Genomic DNA, 25,619 nt, shown 5'->3' on the forward strand with positions numbered 1-25,619 from the left:
TCAAGCAGATGCTAAGGGAAGAAGGTGGATGTGTATCTCCTCCTATAGCTGCGTCTGGCTGTCAGTGGGGCTGCACACACATGCAGCCTGTGTGCCCTAGCTTTGAGGTAATCTGTGGTGGGTGCAAAGTTTAAGCGAGCTGAGGTGGCCGTGGCTTCAAGTGTGCTGTCTTCCCGCCAATGTGAAGATATTGTTGACATAGCACAAACCGTGTGGATTTACTTGAAATCTGCGCTACATTCGGGTGGATGACAATTTTCTTGTTTATTGTCAGGTGTAACGAAGTAAATATAACATGTTTATTGCAATGAATATTGCATATAATGCAGGTACTTTTGCATCGGATGCAAGATCTAAATGTACTAACCATCATGCATCCATCTATTATGCCAGCATGTACTGGGACAAGCTAAAGGTGTCTGTGAAGAAATCCTCACTCAACGGCAGCCACAGTCGGGGACCCGGCTCTGACATCCTCATCACCGAGCTGGAGAAGATCCGCCGGCTAAGCTTTCACCCGTACCTGCTGTGGCCACTGGCTGTGAGCCCCGTGCAGAACATGGATGACATGCTGATCGTCTTTGAGTGTGTCCACTTCGGCAGCCTCTTCGACGTCCTGCACAATGCACAGCACCTCCTGGCCCGTGGGCCCCTCGACCACAGTCGTTTGCTCCTCGTGTTGCAGCAGACGTGCGAGGCGCTGCTTTTCCTGCACAGCAGGCACTGGGTGCACGGATGTGTGTCCTCGCACTGCATCTACGTGGTGTCACCGTGCCTCGGAAAGCTCGGAAACTTTGAGTTTGTGCAGCGCAGGTAGGTGTTTAGGTTTCTCTTGTAATGTACCATGTTGCTTGTGATGTTAAGGAACAGGGTGATAGCGGTATGGAGTGGAGAGCAAATGGGTGTAGCTGATATTCTAGTTCACATTAAAAGAAAAACTGGAGCTGGGCCAGCTATATGCCAGGGTGTCGAATTGAAACAAAGCAAAACTGGAAAACCTGTGCTAAACCATTATTTTCAGCTGTACCGGAACCGAAGCTATATTTTCCCGCCATCTTGAAACCAAAGCTTAACCAGAATGTTTTGCAGGAACCAGTTCAACATATCCAGCCCAGGGTCGTCGTTGCTGAAATTCTACGAAAGCAGATGATGCCTCTTGGGTCAATTCAGTGCAGCGCATGGTGTGTTGCTACGGGAATAGTTGTGTGGCTCATCACACTCATGTCATTGACCCAATGAACTTTACGCATGGCCGGCTCAGCTGTACACTGTGCACGCAGTCGGCGCTCACTGTTTAGGCAAACTGTCTGACGCTGTGTTGTCGTGGAAGATACTGCTTGTGTTCAGGGCATCTGCTGTGTTGTGAACTGAAGCGGAGCACCATCGTGTTCCGTATCAAGTCCAAGTGCAATAATATCCTATTGTGCCTAGTGTGCACTGTATGCTTTGGGCGCGAGAGAAAGCGTGCGAAGGTGATGAGCCGAGGAGCATGGTGTCTTGATGAGCGCCGTTTTCCCATGCGAGCAAGGGGGAATGATAGGAGAGGAGGGAGTTCAAGGTAATGCGATCAAGCACACACGATTGGAAGGAGGGGGATAAAGTGGGGGGCAGGTTGGTGCACATCTCTTTTTCTAGCGGCTGAGTGCATGTGCTGCCTGTTTTAGACGTAATCTGGCGTGCTGGCAAGAGTGAGTGTACTGTGATGGCGTGGCATCACGTGCGCTGTCCTCCTGCGCAATTAGTACTCGAGGTTGCGTAATTTTAAGTTTCAGAGACTTGTTGAAGCAAGCGGTAGACAAAGCATTGGTGTAACAAGCATGTGACGCCCCCTCGGGCATAATCTTCGTTGGCCCGCCATGCTCAGTAGGCAACATTCGTCGCCGCACCCAATAAACACCGACGAGCACAGGTGCTCGGCGGTCAGTCATTGTCCATCACCACCATGCTGCGGAGCGTCTGCCTAACGGAGGGTGCCTCGAGCCCTCCCTTGTTCACGAACCCGGGCGGATCATGACAATTGGCTCCCCACTGCCGGCATGTTTAATGAGTGCCGTCCCACTGTCAGCGACACTACCAGTCACGGGAATGGAGTGGATGCGAAAGCATGGCTGGCTTCACTTCGTAATGCCGATGTGAAGATCAAAATGAAGTTTTTTCCTCATTCAGATTTGCTTTTTCCGATTGCGCAATAATTAGGAACCTTTTGCAGCACCTTCCATGTAAGAAAAATCCATCTACAACTGTGCTAATTTGCATAAATGGTTGAATTTCAATATAACAAAATTTCAATTAATGATGCATACTGAAAATTTTACCCACTTCATTTATATTGAGATATAACTATTATTTTCTCTTTCTTGAGTGGCTGTGTGCAGACTTTCTTTATAAAATTTAATTGAAATAAAAATGTGCTCATAGTGGCATTAAGTTCCATTGGACATTGATAGCGAATAAAAAAATTTTTTTCTGCCAGAAGTATTGTTGAACCAATATTTGTTATGCAGGGATTCAACTGTACAGTCGGGCATCAGTGGAACGAACATGGATATAACGGAACTATCAAACATAAAGTGAATCTAAAATGCCAGCATGTAATTAATCTGCAATTTCATCAATTTGACACGGGGTAATTCAACCTTTTGGTTCATTTGGTCCTGGCCGGCACCCATGTATCTCTATGGGCCCAAAGTTTTGTTATTTTGATCATAAAATTGACCACCACCGGATAATTTGGACTTGAGCACTCAGCATGCGCCTGACCCCTATGGTGACTTGGATAGCGATCCCTTTGGCAGCATCCCTCTCGGCAGAGCTTATAAGGGACACTGAATGCATTAGGCAGATGTCTTCTCGCATCGAAAATGCTTATTTTTGGCCCGCCTTGGGAAGGTTTTAATGCAGTAACCATCGCTCACAATGTTTAATTATGGTATTTAATAGGGTTGTGAGAATCCTGAATAGTAGATTTTTAATCACATATTGAATCAAATCAAGAAAAGAAAACGTAAGTATCGAATCGAATATCAGAAATCTTTCCCAGGTTAATGCTTACAAATTTTGGGCAAGAAATAGTGGCGCTGCACATGCTTGGGAGTCACCTAGCATTGCATAACAAGAATGTAGCAAGCTATCAGCAACTTGGGTGCATAGAAATCAAGACACAGTACAGTACGGCCTACTCTTATTAAAGGGAACACCAAATTAGTATGCTAGCATTGATTACAGCTGGAAAGCCTTTTTTTATAAATACATTTTTGTTGATAGAATGTAGTACTTTTCCTCTCTGAAACTAATGAATTAGTGACTTTATGCTGTACTGAATACCAATGAGGTGCTCAGTTCAATACAGTCGAACGCAGTTATATAGAACTTGCAGAAAAGCCCCTATCATTTCGTTATGGGGCATAATTCAATATAAGCCTGCTAAAGAACTGGACGTCGTAAAAGCACATACCATTTATAAAAACACTTTATTGATGAAACTAGCTTAGTTTCGCATAAAATAGTCCTGTATCTTCTTCCGCCTGGGCAACTTTGCTGCCTGCGACATTGCGCACTTCTCCACTATATCTAAAGAGTCGAAGCAACATTCCACATCACGCAGAAGCGCCGGACTAGTGCGAGTGCACCAATAACCTCGGTGGATGTGGCCCAAGGATCGTCGTTGTTTTCCTCATTGTGCCTGCTTTCACTCGTGTACGGTACAATGTCGGCAATGTAGTCTTCATTTTCGGGCTCTCCCGTGGTCGTGACACCACCATCCACACTCCCAAACTCGTTGACCGTTGACCCGTCAACGGCTTCCAGAAATTGTGACAGCTCGCTCCTAAATTCGGCGACATCAGCGATAGCTTCTGTTGATAGCAATAAGCAGTTTTCTGATTGCAACGAGGAGTGATATCTACTGCCCCACATGACTCATACCGGCGCAGTGAAAATCTTGGCGGCAAGGTACGCCGCTTCAATTTGTTTTTATTCATCGCAGCTTTAGTGTGTTGGGAATAAATCTGATTTTTCCAAATGAGAGAAAATAGTATTTCTATATGAAAGCACAAGGTGCACAGTATTTTACCTTTTCTTTTTAATGGAAAACGGGTGCGCGTTACAATCGAGCAAATATGGTAATATCGGGTTTAATGGCTCATACAAACAGGCGGGTACAGTAGTAGAGCAGCAGCTCCCAGGTTTGTTTTATGTGACGACATTGTGTTGCTAGCTGACAAGCAAAGTGATATGCAAGGCCTGGTGGACATCTCTGGACATATTATCTGTGGACAGGAAGGCGAGAATTTAGGTCTGAAATTTAGCATTAAAGAATTAAGTGTTATGGTATTCAATGAAAACAGTGAACAGAACAGTGTCAGTTCAGGGCCAGGAAATACCTTGGGTAAAAGAATATAAATACCTTGGTATATGAATAAACGAAGGCAATAGATATGTGGAAACAGGAAAAAACAATAACAGCAAAGGGGAAGAGAAATGCAGCCATAATGAAACAGAGTGCTATGGGGATACAATAGGTATGACGTGCTCCGGGGTATGTGGAAAAGCATAATGGTTCCAGGTAGTAAATTTGGAAATGCAGTTGTTTGCTTGAAATCGGGTACAATCAGGACTCGATGGGAACCAAAGGTCAGTGGGACGCCTCGCATTGGGCGCTCACGGGAAGACTACAAATGAAGCTGTGCAGAATGATTGGGCTGGACAAGCGTTGTGAGAGAAGATGACAGTAAAATGGATTATGAAGAGCGGCTGAGGAATATGGAAGAAAGTAAACTGGTTGGAAGAGTTTTCAGGTATTTGTACAGAAAAACATTGATTCACAATGGAGGAAAAGAACTAGGAAGCTTACTAGCAAGTATGCGGCCTGTAGAGTGAGCAACACAGCAACAAAGAACACCAAGCAGAAAGTCAGAGAGGCTCTCATGGGTGGCTGATGGAGCCCAGGTCGATGCCAGTGAATTGAAATGGAGTAGATGGTAACCCAGTGAGAGTGTTTAAGATTTGCGGTACTGACAAAGCTCACAGATTTAAGATGTATTAGCGACGCTGGTAGAGAGGGCATGTCAGAATAATGTAGTGGCACTTGATACGGTCACATCTCGTGGAAGCCGAAGTGCCCAGCGGTAACATCACCATGAAATGGTTTGAAATGAAAAAAACTAGCACTAACTTGGATTCATTGAGAATCAATGTATAATTTGCCCTCATAACTACATGGGCAAATTTGTAATCAGGTTTCCAGTGGAATTTGTGCTGGCTCATTTACAAGTGGAAGGAGACTCATATGGCACGAGCCTAACGCGCAGTCTCCCCACAACAATCCCCCTCTAGAAATTGAGCCGTGGAGGTATTCCTCCGTCCACTCTTTTGGGCATTTGCACATCTACTAAACCCAAGCTTGGGAGTAATATATAGCAACGCATGGCTACGTTCTCTTGACTTGGGTGTGCCCTTGTGCAATAATTTTTTTTTTTTTAACTAAAAGGAGCACTTGGAAAATGTTAGCACATTTATTTGCTTTAGTGGCTGACATCCTAGTCAGTGGAGTGGATGAAGTTGCACCATGATGGTCTTGCTAAATGGTTTAGAGGATTGCATGGAGAAAGGTTAAGGGGGTGTGGCAGCAAAGTGACTGCGAAGACCAAGCTTATACCATGCCCCTACAACTTCTATTGGTGATACACATCACAATAACAGTGCAAATGTGATAGCTGACCATCCTACAAACTAAATGCACCTTAATTTAGCCCTGTTCATGTCGCAAGAAAAGAAATTGTCATGCATTTTATTTTTCTGTGCGTCCAAATGAAGCCTACATATATTTAACCTCACACTCAATGGCAGTTATGCATCGCTTCATTCAAGGTTTTCCTTGGTTTTCCTCTTGCAGGGAAAAAGGAGCATCAGGCTTCTATCACGGCACAGAATGTGATATAATAAATGATAGCTAACATGAACTTTCATGTGTGGCCCCCGAGTGAAGATAAGTGCTCTGAAAAAGAAAAATATGTGGCATGCAGCAAAAAACAGAATTGGAAAAAGAAGCAGAATATATCAGCTTCCATTAAGCACTGCTCTCTGAGATAACACTAGGTGACACTGCACTATAGTGACACAGCTGTCTTGACAGTCACATGGACTAGTGCAATGCAGAAACGATTCAGTAAAAACAGAATGAAGGTTAGGGTAACTTATTTAAATCAAACTATTTTTTTTATAAATATGCATACAATGGAATCAATGAAATTAAAGTTAATTTAAGGTTCACTGTGATTTGGAGGTAAGTTTTCTAAATTTCATGCGGTAACGTTAAAAATAGCCACACTACCTAGTTTCTAACCTTGCTCTAGCAAGTTTTATTTAGCTAATATGTAAACATATATTTATTTTTTTGCACTCGGAACAGCTGTGCCTCAAATATTTGTGAACTACTGCTTTACAAGCTTCAATTTTCATGAAGTTTTGCATGTGGATGCTGCAACAGAAAAGCCAAAGCCATTGGGCGTGCTTGTTAATGTGAGCTTCATCTGGCCTTAGCTAAGATTTCACAAATTGCTTAATCCAACCAGGTGTGTCACAGCAGCTTCAAGTTCACCATTTCTTACAAAAGCACTTACAAAATTGATTGTGTATACATTGAGGCTGCCTTGGATCTTCTGTGACAATGGCTTCAAAATATTTTATGTATATTTTTTCTAACTATTTTTTCTATGTTTATTTCTATTTTTTCTAAAGTGGCCGCCTTGTGCAACAATTCCTTTTGCTAAAAAATCGGGTGAATGTTGAATTTCTACTTAGTTTAGGTGGTTTAGGAGCTTTATTGTCATTTCTACATTAGTTGACTACTTTGGACACATAAAGTGGATACATATTTAATTCAGGGGTGTGTTAGAACCGGGCAAGCACTGCCAAATGGATCAGCAGCAGGTTTTGTCATCTTTCTGTATGTTGTTTAATAATCCAACGGATTGTTAGATAATTCAATCTATTTCATTGGTCCCATGAAAATAGATTAACGGAAGTTGACTTTATATGCTTATGATGCATATAGAATATAGCATAGTTATTTCCATGTTGACTCTGTTAAAGTGCGGTTCGGCTGTACATTGTAGGTGCAGCGCTGCGCTACTTAAAGAAGCAAGAATAGTGGTCCAGTTGTGCTGTTGTACAAACGATCGCAGTGAGGATGCGGAGGGTGGTGATGCAGCCTCGTACAGTCCACCTGGTGACGACTTCCTTGATTTCTACTGCCACTGGCTTGCCCCCGAGGTGCTCACTGGCGCTCGTCCCACCAAAACGGCCGACCTCTACGAGTTCTGTGGTGTCCTGTGGGAGCTCTTCACTGGTACGCACAAGGGGTTCCCGTCTTTCTTTGTAGCTGTCTTCACTGCTGTACTCTGTCTCACTAACTCCATGCTGCAGTGTAGAAGCTGCGGTGTTTGCTGTGGCAGCTGGAGCTATGCAAGAATACGTAGTTTTGCGTTGTAGTTTTTGACGTTGCCTATCTACAGTACAGACAATTTGCTTCGGCACAAAGGTTGTCTGCAAGCTTCCCAATCCTAAAGCAATTAATCACACTGAGGAGAAATTCCTCACTTTGCATGAAGAAGTGCACATCACATGACGTTAATGTTGCACCTTTTTAGGCCAAGGCACTAATGTAAACATCGCTGGAAAGGGGGGGGGGGGGGTGATAGATGCCTCACTGCACCAGTACAAAGCATCCCCTCTTGGCTGAGGAGACAGCAGGGATCTTGTCCACTAGTCTAGCAACCTATCACACCACACTCACTGGCAGTTTAGAGGCAGCTTTAATATTCACATTGCCTTTGTGGTCTTGTTCGTTTCACTGTGACTGTTTTAAAATGAAGATTTCTTTGCGAATACTCCCGTCCTTTCCTGACTGTGGCTGTTCGGTGCTGCCATCTTGCTGAATAGCTCACCCTTTAAAAAAGAATTTAATCATGCACCCGATGGTGGGATTCAACTTTTGCCCCAGCACAGCAGCCCACTGCTTGAACTACTAAACCATAATTACACCTATGCTTCTATCGTGGCAACGCCAACTAGCTTTTCAAGATGATAGCCATATGTGTCACTGTAGTGGTTAGGATTGTCATGTTGCAAGGAGTGTGACGCAAAGAAGATGGAGGAGACGGTGTGTGGTTATGAAGCACATGACAGTTATATTAGACGGCATAGAGACACGAAAAAGATCTTCAACTAGATCCACACATGCATGATTGTTCGAAAATGGAAAAAACTATGCATGCAGTCTCACGAAGTTGCTATTGAAGTCTGGAGGGGGCGAGACTGGTAGAGTCCTTGAGATGGAACACTTGCGGGTAGAGTGTGACTGATGCGGCAGAATAGAAGCAACACAGAGCAGGAAAAGGTGGGCGGCCCAGAGCTCGGTAGACGGCATAAAATTAACACAGTGTAGAACTGCTGCTGGCCTTAAAATCACTCGCGGGAATGCAGTGACCTTTTCCACATGGCTTGCACATGGTTTTAGATCAGCTCGTGGGATACTACGCAGCCTCCTCTACGGAGCCTCTTCAGTAGCTGAAAACTTTTTCCTCCACCTGAGGAAACTTGCCTCCTTGATGTGGTCCTCAAAATGCACGTTGATCTGTTTTTGTAGTCCCAAGCTCATCCTCTTATTTCCTCCAGTAGTGCACACACACACATTGTGTCGACGCTGAAATGCCATCCAGCTGCATGGTTCCTATGCCAGGGCATGCTCTACGACTTTCAGTTTGAAACAGCCCGTGTAGCTGGCATAACGGTCCATAGCATGACACACAGCAGATGCACAGCACCCCAGGAATAAAAAATGATATCGTCGGCATGACATATCTTTGGTCGCTGACTCCCAAATTCAACAAAATTACATATTTTTCTCATTTTTTTCTCGATAATTCTGAAAATATTATGGCCCCTTCCACGTAAAAAAAAAGTTCAGCGACTACTTGTTTGGATAAAAGGTCTAAGTTCGGTACAACAAAAATTTGATATTACGAAGTGCTGATCTTAGTGGCTTTGCTATATTGCGGTTTAACTGTATCTCTTGCTTTTTTCTTGTAATTAATCAGGAAATTTATTTCTTTACATTTGCATCTTCCATGAAACACTGGCAGCAACAAGTTCTGCAGCATGGTGGCAGGCGCCTAGTGTCATCATCTCACATCAATAACATGATCTGCATTAAGCACCGTTCTTGCTTTTGCACTTGCATTTAAAAGAAATCTTTGTTTAGAATTGTGCGGTAATAGGCAATGTGCCAGTATAGCTGACCTCTGTTAGTTCGATCTGGACGAGACTGACGAGAGTGGTCGAATTATCTGGTTGGTCGAATTAAAAGAAAGGTAGAAAGAATGCCGAAACATGCCATTGATCCACATGGCAGTATTGCCTTTGAAATTAGCTTCACCGCAATACGGTCTTGTTATGCAGTGAAGCATATTAAACAGGGAAAGTTGCCACGCTTACGGTACATAGCCATCATCATCATCAGTCTATTTTATGTTCGGTGCAGGACAACGGCCTCTCCCTGCAATCTCCTATAACCCCTGTCCTGTGCCAACCGATTTCAACCAGCACCCGCAAATTTCCTAATTTCATCGCCCCACCTATAGTCTTCTGCCATCCTCAACTCCACTTCCCTTCTCTGGCACCCATTCTGTAACCCTAATTGTCTACCGGTTATCTAATCTGCAAATTACACGACCTGCCCAGCGCCATGTTTTTTCCCCTAATGTCAATTAGAATATGGCCTATACCTGTTTGCTCTCTGTTCCAAACCGCTCTCTTTCTGTCTGTTATGTTATGTTATGCCTAGCATTCTTCTTTGTATGGTACATAGTACGTGTTTCTTAAGTTAAATACGCACATGCGCAGTATCCGGTCTCAGTATAAGCACCAAGATGCTTAATAAGTTTGCTGGCATACCTACAGAGGTTTAGGTAGATCCCTGCTCTTTTGTTGTCTTAAAACGCCCCCTCAACTTTCGGCGTTTTTCATCTTACCACTTTTTGCGCTAGCTTTCCCAAAACACAGATAGCTTTTCTGCACTTCTCATTGCAGGGTGTGTATGTTTAATTAAAGGGAAGCTGAAGAGTCTGTCGAATTCAATAAGCCGCCCATATATGGATGCGGGAACCTTAAACCACGCAGGTAAAATTGGGGGGGGGGGGGGGCGTCCCCCCGTCGAGTGCCGTGCACTGCTGCTGACTCTGACGATGCGAGCGGAGACCGGAAACCGCGACATAGTGATGTCAGCACTGGTGTTCCGTTCCTTCGCAGTCTCCGCGACTGTGCCTGACCGTGCTTATTTCTGCATGCGTGTTGTCCTAATCTGCTTCATTCAACCCTACATTCCTTTGTTTGTGTGTATGTAGAGTGGTAGTTGACGTGCACCGCATCAATTGAACTTGTAGGCCGATCATGCTGGCGTTCTGTGCAGCCTACGGTTGCACGAGCCCCAGCGGCCGCAGCGATGTTCCGACATTCCATTAGTTCCCGCAAGACAAAAAGCTTTCAGCTAAGTGGGAGGCTGCTGTGAAGCGAAAGAACTTCAAGCGCTCAAGAACAACAGTGCTGTGCTCTAACCACTTATGTGACGACGATTACTACCAGAGTTTATCAATAATGCATGCTTTGGGTTCTTCGTGTTAGCATGCTGAACGGAAGGTGCATGCTTATGTCCCACCCATGACGCAGGTTTCATCGCCAAGCACCGCGAATTTTCTATTCGCGCGTGTGTTGTGAAACAGCCTGCATGCAGCTACCATAACGCAGTGCAAGTGTAAAGTTTGCATGTGTTGGAAAGCCGGCTCATGCCAGGACGCTGCGCTCCCCCTTCTCTCGCACACATAGAGAAACCGACCATCTCACATAGCCGACGGAATTCGCCGGTTACAAGCAGCGTGGGGATGGCGCGCTGATGAAGGTTCTGTACTACACGTGCTACAACAGCCGGTAAACTATTACCGCGTTTAAACCATCTGTGTAGATTGCCGATAGCTTTGGGGCAGTGCACAAATGCCAAAGATCGCATCACCGCTTACGTTCTACAAGGAGGCATGCAGGAACATAACACTACAGTTGTTTGCCCAGAAACGTACTCACTGGATCGTAGAGTTCAGCTTAGCAAAAAACATACTCGCCAACGAACATTTCCAACACAAGGAGATGCTAACACTTCGCCTTCATTCGCATGGAAAGCACTGCTTCCACCAGCACTTTTTGCTTCTTGGAGAGGCCAGCTCTTCGCAATCGGCTCGTACATGTAGGGAGTAAAGTATAAACCCCATACAAGTGATCTTGCACGCGACAGCGACAAGCCAGGCGATGGCTGTCGCATTCAGTCGTCGCCTACAAGCCGAACTCCACGCGAGCGACGGCTTTGAGCGACGATTTCCCGATATGAGCACAGCAATATACGCGCCGAAACTAGCGTGACGCGTGCTTTATCAATTTAAGTTGATGTATTTTACTGTAAAAAGGAGCATAAAATATTTCTGAAGATCTTGCACTAGGTTCTACTTCTTGCACGTGTAATATTCAATAGTTTGCTCATTCCGTGCGACAAACAGTAGTATTTGAGTTATGTACATCCGGTTCCGGCTTCACACTATTGGCTAGTCGCTCTTAGCACTTCTGAGCGACGAGTGAAGAGTTCTAGATTTCTAGAAACGAGTGATTGAGCAACAACACAGAGCGATCTGTTCAAGCAACGGCCTGTTTTGTCGCTCGAAGCTGTCGGGCGCAATATCGCTCTCGTGGGGTTTGGACTTAACGCCGAACTTCTCAGAGAAACGCAAGCTCTCGAAATTTTCCATGACCGTCTCAGCAAAACAGCACCAAACTACCTTGCACCGTGCCTCGTGTGTCGCAGCAGCAGTCAATCCGGACGAACACCATTGTTGACGTCACGAGGCACCCGACCAATCACAGGCGGAAACGAGGCGCGCGAGCTGCCCTGAGTCTGCTGCTGCACTTTTCGTCGAAATAAAATCCGTTTGCACTTTCTTTTACTCAATTTCGATGCGATATACGAATTCAGAGGGTTGGAAATCATGACGTACTGTTCTTCACTCATTTTTTCTGGAAATGCTTTCAGCTTCCCTTGAAGGAATGCGTACAAGGTACGGTTAATGGTCTCACCTACGAGACACACGGTGGGCGAAACAAGGGCTCAAATAGTCACAGAAACATCAACAGCTCTGAGTGGCTGCCAGTATGCTTATAAGCATATAGGTGGTTGTACTGCAACTGCAGACGGCGTGTGCATACCTATGTAATTAAGGAACGCATACAACGCAAGGAACGCATACTGGGACCCTTGGCAATGGCCCTTTTCCATTCTCAGTATACATCACCGCAATGAATTGCGTATGCTTCACCGCACAACATGGCTGTATTGAGGCGAAGCTGACCAGCAAGGTTTGAATTATCTGGCAAAGGCCAATTTTGAAATCAAAATAACTGAAGCTTGGGCCCATAGAAATGTGTAGGTGCCGGCGGGTACCTTGGGTCAGGTGTATTGTATTATTCTGTTTAACTGTAGGTGAATGCATCGTGTGCACAGCTTACATGTGCTATATTATTTTGGTGGCTTGATGCAATGTTTATTCAAGAAACGAGATTACTTGAACGGTACCAATGATTGCAGGAACTGTCTTACCTAGGCCATGGTCTGAGTGGCTTCCTTGCAAACCACTTTTTTTAGTTTTAGCATAAATTTAGCATAAAACTTAGCCCAGCATTTAGCGGGCGGCAGCAGGTACCCTCCCAGTGGCTGACAGCACCCTAAAAGAGGGAGCAGGTGTGCATACAAAGGCTCCCTACTATTGGTGGTGCAGTGGCACCGCCTATCGTGCGAGTAGGCTCTGAAGCCGATGTACAGAGCTAACAAAATTCCCGATGGTGCGTGCGTGCAGAGGAAGTGCCATGGGGCTCGGCCGAGCGTGCTGCAGTGGAGTGCGCAGTTACGCAGGAGCGCCGAGGACTGTCCCACCGGTCGGAGATCCCACCGCCACTGGACACATTGGTGCACACAGCCCTGGCACTGGACCCGGCCGAAAGGGTCACCGACCTCGAGGATGTGTACCAGGCGCTGGCTGCCACTGTGCAGGAGGTGGGCACTGTGATGCTTGTGCATTGCAAAAGCTCTGGGTTTCTGTCTTATACCCTTGTCACACTGGGAGTTTTAATGTCATTCGAACCAAATGGCATTAGCATAGAATGACATTATTCGGTTGCTACACAGCGATATTTAATGTCATTAGCGCCGAATGACTTCCGCAATCGAATGAGTTCGAGAAACTCATTTGGCTTGAATTCGCACTTCGAAGCGAATGTGTACTCTCAACCCCAGAATCACAGCAAAACACGACAGAGCGTTTGCAAATTGAAAGCCGTACTTGTAAAGAAATAATAAGCTTTGAATGTTTTAATGAACTTGTTACTTTAAAGAGACAAAGTATGTACAGCAGGCTGTCTCAAAATGTTACTCTCCAGCTCAGCAGCGTCTGGCCTCCGCCCCCTGCCGCCGACACTGCTCGTCGGCCATATTGCAAACACTCGGTCGCCTCGTTGCACGTTTCGTTCAAGCAGGCATCAGGAGCAGTGGGACGAGCAACGGCAGCGGGACAGGCACATTGGAGCCAAGCGGAAACGTTTACATTAATTAGAATTTGGGAGGACAACCTAAGTGACTTGCGTCGTGCCAAAAGGAATCAGAAAGTGTACGCGCACATTGTGGAAGAACTTCTTAAAGCCGGCGTTGAAAAGAGTCTGAAAGAAACAAAAACAAAGATTGAAAACCTCGGAAACAAATACAGGCAAGTACGATTTTTATTTTTGACGCTGTGCATGTTCGTTAAATAAGAAAGAAATAATGGGAATATATCGGGCGAAGTAGCGTCCCAGGTTGTTTTCTAGAGCGGACGCCAGTATCATCACTTGGTGTTGTCGAAAGAGCTAATAGACGCGGCGCACTTTTTTCTTTCACACAGTGCATACCTTCATCGGATGCATTGTGTATCTTTTAGCATACTGGACCAGCAGGCATACAACAATCCGCTGATGGGGACGCTCCTAAATGTGATACACCAGTCCTTCGGGACGCATAGAGAAATGCAGGGCACGTTCTTCGAGATTGAAAGTGCCCTGTGTGACTGGTATTTTTCGTGCTGCAACGACTTTCATTTCCAAATAGCAAAATAAAAAGAACATCTGTAAGTGAGTATCTCGGTGCGCGTCAGGGAACAGCTAATTTCAAGCAGTGACATCTTTTCGCTACCTTCCGAGCGTGTGCTGTACTTGTATTGTACTGCTACTGCTATTCGGGTGTGTTGTATGAACCTATGGCACAAAATATGAACTTGATAACCGACAATGCAGTTGAAACGTGGCTTTGCTTTATTTCTGTTGCAGAGACATCAATAAAAAAAGGACATGGGCTGTGGCCAGATAACGTGGCCCTTTTATTGGGATATACACAAATTTCTCCAGGCACTGCCTATTAATGATGACAGCCTGCTGCATGACAGTGTCTGCAACAGCAGCAGCACAGTGGAACAGGTAAGTGCAATGCATATTGTACAATACTTTCTAATAAATTTTTGCAACAGTTATGTCTTCAAGCATGCAAAATTTTTTATTTCATAATTGGCGCTAAGCAAAGCTATTTTTTTTTTTCAAGGTGCTTCCATTGCTATTGTCTGCACAACAAACTTTGGAGGGACATACCAGAAATGAATATTTGAAACATTTGCAGCACCCTTAATATTAAAGTTTATTAATCTGTGAAATGTTTCACGTGTGCAGGTTTATGTATATGAAATCATTGGAACAGTTTCTCAGAAACATTTGGGTAACAATGAACTGCATTTTTATTGTAGTCTTTTTTTTCAGCTCATCACGAGCATGGAATATGGAAATGATTTTGGCAGCAACGAGGACGCCTCGGTGGGTGATGCAGCCCTTGTAGATGCCGAAGCTCTGTCGTCAACACAGGGCTCGGCCACCGCCAGTGAAAACCCATCACCTCTGGTGCCCATGTCCAACAGCGAGGGCTCGCAAGCGCCAACACCACCAGCAGCTCGCAAGAGAGCCGAAAAACAGGCCCTGAAGAAACGGCAGCCCTCCCAGCAGTTGCTGTTGACACAAGTTGTTGAGGAGCAGCAGCAGCTTTGTCTCAGCTTGGAGAAATCAAAAGAAAAGGAGCTTAGCATGCGCGAGCGGCAATTGAGGCTCTATGAAGCTGCTGCCGAGCGGGAAGAACGCTTAATAGCGGCGTTAGAAAAAATTGCTGAAAAATAGTGGTATTTTGAAATAGACTGTTTTCCATTTTCTCCATTTACTTCAAGTGATCTCTTCAACTGACGCCGAACACTCCTTCAGGCATACTAAAAAACAAACCCCGAAGTATGCTTCCTACTGTGAGGTTTTAGTTTGTTGTGTGTTTTGTTGTGCCAGTTTCCAGAAATATTGCGCAAGGGCAGCTCTGACTTCATGACCTGACGCAGTGGATGCAGTGGTAGTATGTGATGGTTGCTCATACAGAGCATCAAATGCAGTGGCTTCATTTTCCCGCTGCTGTTCCACAGTGTCTCTAAGACCTTCACAAATATTGTGTAAAATACACAATGCCCTAATTGCATGCTTTGCATTGGGCAAGGTGCACTCCATTCTCTTCATAATAAACCTAAAGCGAGCTTTCAGCCTTCCAAATGCATTTTCAACAATGCGTCTCGTCCTTGATAGGTTATAGTTGAAAGCAGCTTCGTGTGTGTCGGGTAAGGCATTTGAGAATGGCTTCAGGAGGTCAGTAGTCAGTGGAAATGCCTGGTCACACAGAATAATTGGCTTCACCTCAACATCCTCAATCACAGCTACGGGCAATGAGAAGTATGCGTCTTCGACCAACGTAGACAATCTCGACCTTGCATGCACGTTGGCGTCGTGGCATCTGCCTGGAGCTCCAATATTTATGTACCGAAATCGGTACATATGATCCACCAACGCCAGAAGTATGATGCTGTACCTGCACAGAAAGCAATACATAAATATGATTATGCAAATCACATCAGTGCATTCTGCATTGTACATTTCTGACCAAATGGCAGAAGTCATTTGTGTCCACAGTGCTGCTGAAGAGACCAACGCTAAGTAGCAATAGTTTTGTGCCATGCTAACAAAAAAATATGCTCTACAAGAAATGTAATGAAGCAACCTCTCGCAAGTCAAATTTATGAAACTTTGATAACAAACAAGAACGAAAGACTGAAAATTATAATCTTTCAATTTCATACGTAGTTTTCTCTGGACACTGAAACGTAAACAGTAAAATGGACAGTAAAACGCCCATAAAAAGTGTAATATTTCCCAAACTATAGACACAAGGTCCAAGTTGTGTTTGTGAAATGCTGTTATAAAAGTAAAAAAAAAAAACCTTTTCGTAGTGCTTACCATCCTTTATAGTTGTGGTAATCCACGGCGTTCTCCTTCGGTGGCGACACACAAATATGGCAGCCATCAAGAGCGCCAATACCCTGAGGAAAGCCACTCAGAGCAAAAAATTCCTTCGTGTGTTCTTTCATTTCTTCGCGGCGGATCATGCGAAGCCATTCCCCTTCAAGATGATCAATTACAGCCTTGCAGAATTCTCTGCAAAGCACGTTCACCGTTGATCTACTGATGCCAAAAAGGTGCGCGATGGTTCGGTCTTCTGCACTGGAGCACAATCTGCACAATCCCACCGCCACTCGCTTTTCCACGGAGATTGGCTTTCTCAATCGTGTCGTTTGGTGCTCCAAGACGGATCTGCAGGATTCCACCAAATACCTGAACGTAGGCGGCAATACACGAAAAGCTTGCTTGAAGTGATTTTCACCAAGGTTCGGCAAAGTGTGCTCAAACCAGCGCTCATTTCTTTGAAATGTCCAACGCTCTCGGTGAACAGTGGAGCAACTGGCCATCACAGCCGCAACAGTGAACGAGTTCGCTTGAATACGCTGCTCAGTTTCATCACCCTGTCTTGATTGTGCGTCTATTAGACGTCTAATCGCTTCCTCTGATTATTACGCCTTGCTCGCAATGCAAAGTGCGCAGCAACTAATCTCTTCACCTGCTGCAACTTAGCGTCGTCATCCAGTGTCGCCATGTCAGCCATTTTTTCAATTTATCGGCTACTCAGGCGGCTAAGTCTTGTTTTTGCTTATACTGGCCGCATAGTCTGAAATAGAACAACTTTTTCTACACGCAGTACTAAATTTTTTTTTTTTCGTTGAAGCGACGTTCTAAAAAATATTTTTAAATAAATGCATTGCTTATGAGTACTTTACGCCTTCCTTATTCTACTTTAGTCGCCCCGTTTTTTTTTTTTTTTTTTTTTTTTTTTTTCGGAATGATCACCATTGACATCGCGACCGAATGACATTAATTTTTCGAGTGTAGCACCTCCACGGGTGAATGACATTCGTTGCACCGAATGCCATTCGATTCGAATGACATTAAACCTCCCAGTGGGACAGGGGTATTACGCAAACAGTGTATGTTCATTAATTTGGCTCTGGTTAGTTCGATTGTTCGGTTACCTCGATCCCAACAGAACACCCTAGCCGGTGCCCATACTATTCTATGGAACTAAACTTTCATCATTTTGATCCTGAAATTTGCCTTCATCGGATAAATTTTAGCTTTGGTGGTCAGCATACACGTGCCCTTCCCCAATGGTGACCCCAGTGGTGATCACCGTAGCAGCAGGTGGTGCTTAGGGTGCAGTGAATGTGTCAAACACGTCGCCTTTTATTGAAAGGGCCTGTATTCAGCCTGCTGCAACAAGCTTTAAAGCGAAAGTGGTAGCTCACATTGAATTAATAACGCGATAGCGTTAAGGAGCTCGTGTCACAGAAAAGCCGGCGTCGGCAGCGTTGGCCATGAGTGATAAATCACGGAAAGCACTTGATAAATAAATAACAACTTGCAAAATGGGCTGGGTGGGAATCGAACCAGGGTCTCCGGAGTGTGAGACCGAGACGCTACCACTCAGCCACGAGTTCGATGGTTCAAAGCGTGACAAAAGCGCCTCTAGTGAATGCGCTGTTGCCTTAGAAACGTGCCGTAGAAAGTTATACTGCGGTGTATATCGGTAATTATGAGCATGTAAATTACAGAAGTCGCAGTTACATGAGTAGCGAAGTACGTTTCCACTGCATTTCTTCTGCGTTCTGCGCACACGCAGAGCCATCCTGCGGCAAACACAGAAGACCCCCTTCTCGCAATGTCCGGCGCTGCCCCGACACATGGCGCGCCACTCGCCCGCTTCTTCCCTTTGGGCCATGCGGGGACCGGTGCGAGGATGCCCCAATACCTTTGCGTTTAATAAGTTTTCTCGCTCTCTCCCCTTTCAACTTCCAGCGTGCCTCACTCGAACCCTCGTCTTTAGGCAACGCGGCTCCTCTTTCCGCTCAGCGCGATTCCTAGGTGCAGCGTCCGATGCGGGACGCCTCTGACGTGATCATGGCGCCGTAGTGCGTCTGGTAGGAAAGCGTCCCTTGCGATGTGTGCCGTGCTGTTTCCAAGGAGTCGTGCATCTGCGTGGTGTTCCCAAGCGAGATAGAGGATGATCCCATCGAGGCGTCAGCCCCATGATCGCTTCCGCCTTTATGGCACGTCGCAGCCCGGCTGTCCGTGCCGATCACGACGTTTGGATCACGTAGATCGTTTCTCCCTCCGAGACACCGAGTTCTTTGGTTCGTTCCGCTTGCTCAGGCGCACGTTTCGTCCTTGTGCGACTTAAGAGCATGCCGAGCAAATGAGTGGGCAGTGCGAACAGGGTGCGATAACGCTATCGCATTCCACTATTGAAGGCGAAGCTTAAGCGTCCTCCAATTTTTATAATACATTCGAACCCACTTATAAAGATACCAGTTTTAACAGTATATTGGATATCAGAATGAACAACCTATGCACCATAAACATTTGTATCTGTTCTATCGCAAGATAAACCGCTTACTGCAGTGCTCCCATGCTGCATTGTCGGTTATAACAGTTAAATCTGGCTACTGGAAAGCAGGTAACAGTATGATGGCACGTAATGGTATGAATGCTTGAGAGATATTTTCTTTCACTGCTCACTTTCATAACCAAAAACAGTGACTCACTATGAAGGAATTCAATGTAACATTTAACCCCTTAAGTGTTTTGTTATGTTGACCAAAAGTGGTCTTGTCTTGGCTTTCTTTTTAATTGCTCATTTTCAAACTTCACTACATCGAAAACTCTTCTAAAGCTTTTCCAGCCAATTTGCTTCATGATTTAAGCGCAAGAACCTCATTTTATGGCCACACTGTGCAATATCTATGTACTTGTCATTGCCGAAACAGTACAGTTAGAAGCTAGGAAAGCAACATGAAAATGCTTTATTTTGCCGTGTTTCAAAATCACCTATTCTGCAAAGCAAAGTTCTTTACCGAAGAAAGTTTTTCATACATTCTTGCAATTCTAAGGGAGGTCACGAATTGTGTGAAACCTTATGTAGCATGGAACAAGGCAGACTGGTTCACCACAGTGCTTGCACCAGACCTTGGAAATGATCAGGGCCGCTATATTGTAGCGGTGCCTTTTTTGATGCTAATGTCTTTAGGCACTTTTCATATTTATGAGTGGCCCCGTTCAATGCTCTGCCCCGCTAATGAACGCAAACGGTGCTGAAAGGCAGCATCCAGAAAAGGCATTGCTACAACATCGCGATCCAGAGGACTCTGATCATCCTCATAATTCGAAGCAAAAAAACTCTTGTGCATCGCTTTCATTCTTACTTTCACTGTCATGGTCGAGCAGCGGCTTCCCTTTGCACGTGTGACTCACATGGGAGCCGTCAGTGGCAGATGCCATCATTCCTTATCTGCCAAAAGGCGCAAAAAATGTGCGATTTCAAAATGACAGCCTGTGAGCACTGAGACAGTGCTACCACCTGTGCATAGAAAACAAAGACTGTGACAAATCCTGCCCTCCACCATTGACGAAATGACTGCCATCTATGCTGTAAAACATGAAGACTGAATCAACGCAGCAGTCAACGCATTGAAGAAGCATTGACATCTCCCCAGCAGGGGCGTAGCCAGGGGGGGGGCTTATGGGGCTTCAGCCCCCCCCCCCCCCCCCCCGAAATTTTTTCGTGCGGTCATGCGCCGCCGACCAAAACAACTCCCGGCGCCGGAAATCATGCTTGATTTTGTCTAGAATGTCCTTAATTCACTCTCGAAAATACATTTTAGCGCAAACATTGCGAAATCGGGCTGGATATTGCAGAAACGCCCATGCATCGGGAGTCACATATCGTAACGCAAGGAGTCCCACCGAACACAAAATTTCAAGGGCGTTTTGATGGCGAGCGGGCTCGTCTCGGCATCTCGCGGAGGCCGCGGAATCTACAGAGCGCTTGGATTTCAATTCTGAAACTTTGTGGGTATAAAGTTCTCATAAAATTTTGATGGGAAAGGTGCATTGACATTTCCAAAGTCGTGCTTTAGATTTTCAATTCCGGAACTTTGTGGGTTTAATGCTGTTGTAAACATTTGACGCCAAAGGTACATCGACTTTTCTAAAGTCGTACATCGGGCCATACAGCGAGACAAGCCAAATCAACATAATATCAGACAAGTTGATAAAGCATGGAGCGAGGTGCAATGAGACAAAGCGTTGTGGTGGTTCATTTGTGCCGTCAGGTCACAGAAAAGAATATGAACATTTTTTCTTCACCTGCGCCAAAGCATCCATGTCAAGACACTAAAGCCACCATTGTAACTGAGTTCTTATTTATTTTTCTACCTAGAATTTTATTCGCGAGAATACATTGAGCCTCTTTATTTATTTATTCATTTATTTATTTTTTGTTCTCGCAACCCGCGGGCTGCCGATCCGGCCAGAGCGCATGCGTTTTTCTCGTGCTGCATCGACAACCGCACGGCGCACTTGGATGCGCGTTCGTTTTTTTCTGTCCGACTGCATTTTCGCCTGGCAGAGTTTTGGACGCTTTCTGGCTAGCAGACGAGAAAAAGAAACAATGCATAGTCGCTCGCCGCCAGCACTGCGGGGACTCGACGGATTGCAACGCGTTCGCTTGAGCGCAACCTCTCCGGAAAATTTTGTCTCGCCGGTGTAGGATACCGAGCAGTATGCGTATGGCTTTCTGTGGACCAAGCGTCACACGTTTTCTTCGATATTCCTTCGGTAGCCACACTAGGTGCCCAAAGTAGGCATTCGATTGTAGCCAACATGCTTTCCTTTGCGTTATTCTATTTCGCCGCCCCCCGCCCCACAAAAGAAACAAAGAAGACATTGTTGCGGCGCAGCGAATTGCCGCATGGTGAAAGTTCGATTTTGTTACTTCTTTTGCGGAAAGTAATGGGCCACGGTACGCTTCAGTTGCCGGATACTATAAAATTATTGCAATAGCAGCTATATGAAGACTCCAGGCACATTCCTGCCGTTGCCCTCATGTTCCGTATAAATAAAGGCCACGGATGATAACATCGTGACCGCGCGCCGCATGCTCTATGTGCGAGTGAAAGCGTGGGGGGAAGGGGGAGGGGGTTAGCCGACGATGGTGGCTCAGTCTTGTGTGCGCAAGGGAGAAAAGCGGGGAGGAAGCGCGCCGCCTTCCGTCGCACGCGATACATTTTGGGAGTGGAGGGAGGGGGGGAGGGTGCTGTGATCTGTGAATCTGTGGTTGCGCAACCTGTTTACTTGCCTTGTTTGACGCATTATATATAGTGACTTTTTCTTAGGTACGTAGATTTATTGGAGACTTATACGTATATTTAAACATCTTGTTGCCAGGTTTTGTGTATATGCGCAGTGAACTTTGTTTCCAGTGACAATTTTTGCCCTGTATCAAGCTGTATCTTCACATTTGTATATTCCATTTTATCTTCGCAGTTCTGATGTACGAAGGCGAGTCAAATGAAAGTGAGACAACCCGCGCCCCGCAATAATGGTTCGGTTCATTATTTTCGAGGCATGCGCGTAGCATATACGCATCTCATCTACAAGTGACATGCAGAGCTGAGGTTAAATGTTCTTTAATGCTCTCATACACTGGGTTGAACATGGTTGCGTGACATAATGGACACTCCAAAAGTTGAACAGCTTGGTGTCGTGAGGTTTTTGACAAACCAAGATGTTTCCCAAAAAGAAATTATTCGCCGTATGGCTGCCGTATGCGTTGAACATTGCGTTTCATTGGCCACTGTGAAGCGTTGTAGCAAACTGTTCAAAGAAGGACATGAGTTACAAAGACGATGCATGGTCGGGTCAAAGCGACCGTGCAATCACCCCCAACACAATTGAAAAGGCCATGGTTGCTCAGTGGCTATGGTGTTGGGCTGCTGAGCACGAGGTCGCGGGATCGAATCCAGGTCACGGCGGCTGCATTTCGGTGGAGGCGAAATGCGAAAGCACCCGTGTACTTAGATTTAAGTGCACGTCAAAGAACCCCAGATGAGGGTGACGATTTTTTGTCTGCAATTGTGAGCGGGGATGACTCATGGTGCCGCTACGATTAGCCTGAAACACTACGGCAAAGCTTACAGCGGAAACATTTGAATTCACCACTCCCAAGAAAAACAAAGGCCGTCATTTCTGCCGGAAAAGTGTTGACTTCTTTTTAGATCGTTAGGGCGATTATTGATCGAATTTTCTAAACCTGGAGAGACTCTAAATTGTTTCAGATATTGTGAAAGGTCGGATCGGCTGCGTGTCGCAATCCAGAACAAACGACGTGGAAAATTGAGCATTGGGAACATCTTGCTTCACGACATTGCCCGTTCCCACGTCGCTGATGTGGTTAATACAAAACTGGCAAAGTTCAAGTGGGAAACGCTGCAAAATCCCTCATGCAGCCCAGACCTGTTGCCTTGCGTCTTCCACATTTGGTAAAATTTGAAAAATCTGCTCTAGGGAACCAGATTCGTGTCGAAAGGTGACGTGTATTCATTTACAGATTTTTGAGGCAGCAACCCAAGGAGTTTTATGAGACGGGAATTACGCGACTCGTTAGTAGGACAAGTGTCTAAATACTCATGGTGGCTACTTTTAAATAAAGTACCCCGTTTGTCATATGTTCCCATTGGCTCACTTCCATTTGACTAGTCCTTGTATATTTTGCAGAACTCCTGCTTTTTGCATGTGCTCTCTGTTGCGACTATAATTTCGGAGCAATTACTCGCAATACACAGCCGGTGACAGCTGCTCCTGCGGAATACATTCTAACAAAGGGCAGCAGTATTGAGATTTTCCCCTGGTCGTTGCATATGCACGAAAATGTAAACAAGGTTGCTGGATCACACACACACACATATATATATATATATATTGATCCCTCGGCTAATTCTATAAGCAGGAGACCGAGCTGCAAAGTGAGCCCCCCACGAACGAAATTTCTGGCTACGCCACTGCTCCCCAGTGCACCATTTATGTCCCATAGATGTCCATAAAACATCCAGTTTTGGGCATTGCACACATCCTATAGATGTCTATATTTGTCCAAACAACATTACAAATACGCACTATGGATAATATAAGTCCCACCCAGATCACGTTGCTGTAACGTTGAAAGGATGTCGCAGCTGGACATAAGTGACCTCTAATAGATGTTCCTTTTAGGGATACAGGAGGTTCATAGAACATCTAATAGATCTTTCCTGTTCCGGCTATAATAAGCTGCATACCTGGAAGTATTAAAGCAGATGTACTATCATATACAAATGAAATGCGAAGAGCAGAGTATGTAGCCAAAGCATAACTGAACACACAGTGTGCGGCGTCGGCCAGCCATCATCGTACACGTGCATCCGCTTGTGGTTTCGACGCGGAGTGCGGGGCTGCTTGTCCTCGTGCAATTACGTCACCTGTATTTTGTTTGAAGCTTGTATTCTCACTCCACCATTGCAGTGCCATTCCTATCTGTGATTACTGTTAAGGTGGCTAGCCCTGTAGTTGCTCCTCCAGTGCAAGACATTTTTGGTGCTATTCAAATTATGATTAGACGCTGTCAGCTTTGATGGTGGTAACAAAAGCAAAGCAGCGGGTGATAGGAAACGGGGTGCACACCAGCTATATCATGCTACAGATGCGGCGATGTTGCTAGCCACCATAACCGTGTACTGCGAGGTGGGAATGGCACTGCCATGGGGAGATGAGAAAACAACTTTCGGACAAAATACGGGTGACATTTGTTGCAGTGTGACGAGCAGCACTGCACTCTACCCGAGAACCACATGCCCACATTTGTGCACAATGACTGGCCAACGACATGCACTGTATCTTTATAATTATGCCTTCGGCCACACGCTCTACTGTTCGCATTTCATTTGTCCTCAACGGTACATCTGCTGAGGCACATCAAAGCCACCACCATTATCAGCAAGTAGCTGGTGACCTTGTTTGAAACGTTTTATTAACGTCTAAATGTCAAAATATAGATAAACACTCATGAGGTACCTTTCTTATTATTAGCGAAATGATTAGATGGCTCATGGATAGAAAAGTCCGATGTCTGGCATTATGGCACCAAAATTCAATAGCAACCAAATTTTGGGCTCGCACCCTCGACTTTTGGTGTTAAATAGGGCAAAGTGAATTAAGGCACAGTTCATTAAGGAAGTGGGACCCTCGACCTTTGGTGTTAAGGCAAAGTGAAGGCACTCGAACTGACGACCCAACATGGTGAAGGCCGTGAGTCGAATCCACTATCTTTGGCGATAATTAAGGTGAAGTTACTTAAGAGATAGTTAATTAAGGTATTTGAACCCACAATGGTCGGTGTTATTTAGGGTAAAGTTAATTAAGACAGCATATTGGGGCAAATAAACTAAGGCAGTAAATAAGGAAGAGTCAATTAAGACACTCAAAATATTTGGTGGGAGTCAAACCCACCCGTGGGTGTTAAGACAGTTAATTAAGGCACACGTAATTAAGGTTGAACTTCCACAGCATATTGTGTTCATTAGGGCAGTTAATTAAGACACAGTTGGTTAAGGTCTAATTAAAGACGCTCGAACTCTTAACCTTTGGTGGGAGCCAAACGCACTGCATTTGGTGTTAATTAGGGTGAAGTTAATTAAGAATCAAAACCACCACCTTTAGTGGGAGAAAACAAGCAATAGGAAAAGCATTCGAATGAGAATGACAAGTAATTTAATGAATGTCTTGGGAGTGCCCAGGGTTCCGCCTTCATCCTCTTCAGTGTATGCTAAAGTTACTGTTAACTTTTGTATATAGTCCTAGCGCTCATCAAAATGTGAAAACTGGGCTCACAAAATCGTATATCTGTGTTTTGATCCTTGTGAAGTATTACACATCCTGCAATGGCTACATGAAGAAAGTGAGTTCATTAAGCAATAGGTAAAGCACACAAGTGAGACTCAGTGTGTTATCAACGTTATTTTCTTTTTATACAATTGGTAAAGATTTATTGCAAAGATGATTGCCACTCAGCCAGGCACATGTATGAAGATATTCATTGCAAATTCTAGGTGTATACAAACAGGTTAACGTGGATATTAAAAAAAACAAGAACTTCAATAAATATTCTTGAAGAG

The 25,619-nt window shown here is 45.1% G+C and overlaps 1 protein-coding gene across 1 annotated transcript in view; it reads left to right on the forward strand.

The window, feature by feature from the left end:
• The window catches only part of LOC126526296 (uncharacterized), a 137,575-nt gene that overhangs the window by 39,946 nt on the left and 72,010 nt on the right, over positions 1-25,619 (forward strand). Inside the window, exons 6-8 of the mRNA XM_050174202.2 lie at positions 394-813; positions 7,185-7,348; positions 12,948-13,144. Of these exons, the coding sequence (XP_050030159.2) occupies positions 394-813; positions 7,185-7,348; positions 12,948-13,144 (781 nt within the window). The remainder of the gene's footprint in view (positions 1-393; positions 814-7,184; positions 7,349-12,947; positions 13,145-25,619) is intronic.

This window comes from Dermacentor andersoni, chromosome 8 (assembly GCF_023375885.2).
Source record: "Dermacentor andersoni chromosome 8, qqDerAnde1_hic_scaffold, whole genome shotgun sequence".
NCBI classification, from domain to species: Eukaryota; Metazoa; Arthropoda; class Arachnida; order Ixodida; family Ixodidae; genus Dermacentor; species Dermacentor andersoni.